At 50.6% G+C, this 4,985-nt stretch overlaps 1 protein-coding gene across 1 annotated transcript; it reads left to right on the forward strand.

Moving 5' to 3' along the window:
• The first annotated feature begins 201 nt into the window (after positions 1–201).
• On the forward strand, positions 202–3,365 carry LOC141737320 (olfactory receptor 14J1-like). Its single transcript, XM_074572001.1, has 2 exons — positions 202–680; positions 3,323–3,365. The coding sequence occupies exons 1-2, from the start codon at positions 202–204 to the stop codon at positions 3,363–3,365; spliced, it is 522 nt and encodes a 173-aa protein (XP_074428102.1).
• Positions 3,366–4,985: the final 1,620 nt, after the last annotated feature.

Below are 4,985 nucleotides of genomic sequence, written 5' to 3' on the forward strand. Positions count from 1 at the left end.
ACTCTTCCCAAAGCCATGGCCAATTCCCTCTGGGACACCAGGGCCATCACCTATGCAGGATGTGCTGCACAGCTCTTGTTCTTCGTCTTCTTTCTTGCAGCAGAGTATTGTCTTCTCACCATTATGGCCTATGACCGCTACGTTGCCATCTGCAAACCCCTGCACTACGGGACCCTCCTGGGCAGCAGAGCTTGTGTCCACATGGCAGCAGCTGCCTGGGGCAGTGGGTTTCTCTATGCTCTCCTGCACACGGCCAATACATTTTCCCTGCCCCTCTGCCAGGGCAATGCCCTGGACCAGTTCTTCTGTGAAATCCCCCAGATCCTCAAGCTCTCCTGCTCACACTCAGACTCCCTCAGGGAAGTTGGACTTGTTGTGGTCAGTGTCTGTTTAGCCTTTGGTTGTTTTGTTTTCATCGTGCTGTCCTATGTGCAGATCTTCAGGGCCGTGCTGAGGATCCCCTCTGAGCAGGGACGGCACAAAGCCTTTTCCACGTGCCTCCCTCACCTGGCCGTGGTCTCCCTGTTTCTCAGCACTGCCGTGTTTGCCTACCTGAAGCCCCCCTCCATCTCCTCCCCAGTTCTCGACCTGGTGGTGGCTGTGCTGTACTCAGTGGTGCCTCCAGCACTGAACCCCCTCATCTACAGCATGAGGAACCAGGAGCTCAAGGAGGCCATTCGGTATCTGATTTCATGGATTTTTTTCAAGAGGGAGAAATGTTCCACCTCTCTCCACAAATGACTCCCGCACTATTTGATTCCATCTGCTTTTTTGTGTGTTTTGTTATTGGCTTTGTGTTTTTAATGATTACATTTCTCATCATTGCTGTTGATATTGTCATTTATGGTTTCTATGCTCCTACACAAAGGTTTCACTTGTGTCACTACACCTGAGACATTTACGTCTTAGTTTCACCTGGTTCCCTTCTAAAAATGTATTTCACAGTGGCTCAGAGCTGGCCTCTTTCACAGAGTCTCTGTTAACAAAGCAAGATCTCCCTGGTGCAGTGCTTTAATGCTGGGGTCTTTCTCCAAACATGCCTGAGGAAATTCACCCCTGAAGTTCTTCTTCCTCCTCCATGTGTCCAGGAATAAAAAGCTGACTGTCCGTTTGTAACATTTTAGAGATATTGGACTGGATTTAGGAGTCACCAGTCGGTGCCTGGTGACAGGTAAGATCGTGGGTTTAACTGAGGGACGTACCCCAGCCCTTCACACAGATGACATAAAGGCCACCCATCCTGTGGGAGGGGAATCTGGAGCTGTCTGGAGAGGCTGGTGTTTCTCCAGGGACAGCATGTTCCTGGGGTTGTGCTGGGATGGCAGAGGTCAGAAGGATGGGGTGTGGGGCCTCAAGCAGAGGCCATGTGCAGACCTCCTCTGGGCACTCTCCCGTTCCTCCCCACCCGTCTACAGCAGGAATTCCCACAGAGGGACAGACACGTCCAGGTGTGGCCACACCACGGCTCACTGAAAGGGCATGAAAAGTCAAGCTGTCTGGGTAGCCCTCTCCTCCTAATCCATCCCTGTGTGCAGCTGGCCTTGTTCATGGTCAGCCTGCGCCACTGGCTCATGTGGTGTCCCTCATAATGCGTGGGCCCGTCTCCTCAGGGTCACTGCTCATCCTGTCACGTCCCACCTGGCACTGTAATACGGTGTTTTTCTTCCCCCTGATGCAGGACTGGCCACTTCTCTTTGTAAAACTTAAGCAGTTTCTTCTGGCTGACTCCCAGAATTTCCCGAGGTCCCCCTGGACTGAAGATCCATTTTGTTCGTTCTTCATGTTTGCGTGCAGGCAGCTCACCATGGTTGTGGTGATGCATCAGCACAAGATAACAGCACGAGGAGTTGCAGGGCACTACAGGGAATTAAAGACATTCCTAATTTTGTACTGTCCAGCAGAGGAATTGTCACGACAGCTATGTTAGAAACATCTTTGTGCCCCGTAGAGAGGGCACAAAGCAAGCAAATGTAGGGCCTGTGGGGAAAGAGAAGCTGGGCTGTTTGTAGAGGAATCTACGACAATGGTTAAAGAAAAGAACTTGGGAAGGGGAAAGAGGAAAAAGGAAAACCGAAAGTTCAACTCCAGCACAGAACCACGGAACCCTGGAGGCTGGAAGGCAGCCAGCTTCCACCTTCTCTGTGCTTCCTCTTCAGGCTTGATGTTACTCAGAGCTCCTTTCTCATGCATGCCAGCCTCCTGCCACCTTGGCATGACTTCCTGCATGTTGGCATGGACCATTCTGGATGACGAAGAGGTGATCCTTGACCACCAAAAAGCTCTCTGCAGGACCCACCTGGCCACAGACATCCTCTGATCCAAGGTTATCAAAATCTACCTCCCTAACTCTTATGCCCATCAGTCTTTATCGTATGAAAATGAATTGACTTTCTTAAGATATATATCTAGCTAGCTCCCATTGTGTACTGATTTATCATGCTTGGGTAAGTGAGTTAAAGGAGGTCAGCGCATCACAAGGACCAGAAGAACAGCCCTGCCCTCAAAATAAGGACTTCTCAGAATCATTCAGCTGTCCATGAAGGATAAAAGATACCCCTGGAGAACCGAGATAATGCCAGTATCCTCGTCCCTCTTACACACCTTTGAAACTCTCCCAGTGTCCAGCATCACAGACAAGTAATGAGCAATAGACCAACTCCGGGGACGTCTGGATCAATAGACAAGCCGCGAGAAGGCTGATGGCTGATGGAGCTGCAGAGATACAGCTACTTTGTGCAGTTTTACTGTGATTAGTAATTGGGACTCCGTGTGTGTGTTAGTTAATCATTAGTCAAATAATAAGGTACCTGAATGCTTGAATGGCATAAGAACCCTGTGTTTAACCGCATTTGAGGTACCCCAATTGAGCTCGGACACCTCATGCACATGACTAAATATTTACGCGTGCACCTCTGTACTTTGTGTCCTAGCCTCTCTGCTCGGTCAGCACGGGCCACTTGCAAATTTTCATAACACAAGTGACTGATTGCCACTGCAGTGGGGCAAGGTCTCTCCCTTCTCCATGCAGTAGATGTGAGGCAGTTTAGAACACAAGACACACCACACCAGGGTCTCCACTCATGTGTTGCACTCTCAAACTGCTGTTTTTTCTCTTGCCCAACATTTACTCGCCCTCTTCATAATACAGTCAAGGAACAGGCCAAAAAATCTCGTGGGGGACCTGTCAGCAGCACCTTGTCATTCATGGAGATCACCTTCACCTTTGTCAAAGGCCCTTGAGGGCTGCAGAGACACCACTGACAAAAACCCTCTTTCTTGCCAGGGCCGCCCTTCCCAGCCCTGTTTCTCTCTGTTCTTGCAGACAGCAGGCTTTGCTCACCGTCAACATCCAATTTCAGCTTTAAGCTTCCAGGTGCCGTCCACTTGACCATGTCTCTGCCGTGAAGCAAAGCCTTTGCACACAGAAGGTCTTCAATGCTTGGTACCAGGTTTCCTTTAAGAGACGTCCGAGCTTGGCCTGGAGCTACACCTGAGGTGCCACAGCCCAGATGTGCACCAAAACTCTCAGCCAGGGGAAGAGACAAGTTGAGAGAGAGCCTGTGCTTTTTGACTTTGACAGAGGAACTGCCAAGGCGTGGTGGGACAAGGCACACAGCTTGGGGTGCTGCAATGGATGGCTACAGGCTTTTCAGGAGAGACAGGCTGGAAGGATCAGGAGTGGGGTTTCCTGAAAGTGAAGCCGTTAACTGGATGTATGGCGCAACTCCTTGGGGCAGGTGAAGAGTTTGGTGAGCCTTTGTGGGGGAGGGGGAGAGGAGAGGCCAGTAGCAGTGTCCTGTCATGGTGGGAGATAAGGAACCCACAGTCAGGATGAGGAAGAGGGTATAGTCTTTCTGAAGGATCCCAGGGAAGCGTCTGGCTGTACGAGCCTGGGTCTCGCTGGGGACTGCCATGATACTGGCAGCTTCTGAAAGAGGAGCACAGCCGCATGTACAGTCCAGGTGGTTTCTGGGGTGTCTTAGGACAACATCTTAGCACAGCTGCCAGATGGGCCAACAAAAATAACGCCAACCTTGATGTGATACCTGCAATGCAGGAAGAGCTGGTCAGAGACGTGAAGATTGGCTGTCGTGACCCTGACGTAGTGGGGTCCCAGCACTCCAGGGGAGTGAGGAAGCAGAACAGAAGACTGCAGACGCTGGACCTCAGAGGTCCTTTTGCCTTTGGCCTATGCTGAGGAGTTTTCGTGGGGATCCAATGGTCAGGAGCACTGAAGGTGGTGCAAAGCTCTGTACAGCTGGTCTTCAAGGACAGCATCCTCCAAGGAGAACATTGGCCTGTATCAAAACTCAGTTTGAAACCTGAAAGTAAATTCAGGGGAATCATAACGAGATTTCCAACTTCAGGAATTCTTCCAGAAGAAAACAAAGATATTAGTTGGACACTGCTGTATTGAGTTCGAGTAGGGAGAGAGAGTTCCGAGATACTCTATGTCTTTTTTGCCTCAGACTTCCCCAGCAAGGTCTCTCAGGGCTTTGTGCCTTGGGACAAGACTCTGGACAAGAACAGCCAATGGTGGACACGAATGAAATCAGGATCTTCTTGAGCAAACTCAACCACTACCAGTACATGGGAATGGACGGGGTACATCCAGAGGTGCTGGAAAGTAAGAGAATGTCACAGTGAGGCCACTCTCCCTCATCTTGGAAAGGTCCTGGAGACTGGCGGGACTCCCTGACATCTGGCAAAAAGTAAATGCTGCATGCATCTTTCAAAAGGGTCCAGAGAAGGAGGTGGGGAGCTAAAGGCTGCTTAGCTTCCCTTTAGACGAGGAACATGTCCCAAAGCATGTTCTCTCGCACTGCATTTCTGGGTGCCTGAAGGAGACGGTGCCTGGATGAACTCAGGGAACATGTACACCGGTTACGGTTTGGCACTTGGAGGGCCATGGTGTTATGCCATTGTACGCCCCATAAAGATTTGGCCACCTCAAAAAAAGGGACGATAGGAGGGAAGTGCTAGCA

This window comes from Larus michahellis, unplaced genomic scaffold (assembly GCF_964199755.1).
Source record: "Larus michahellis unplaced genomic scaffold, bLarMic1.1 SCAFFOLD_34, whole genome shotgun sequence".
NCBI classification, from domain to species: domain Eukaryota; kingdom Metazoa; phylum Chordata; class Aves; order Charadriiformes; family Laridae; genus Larus; species Larus michahellis.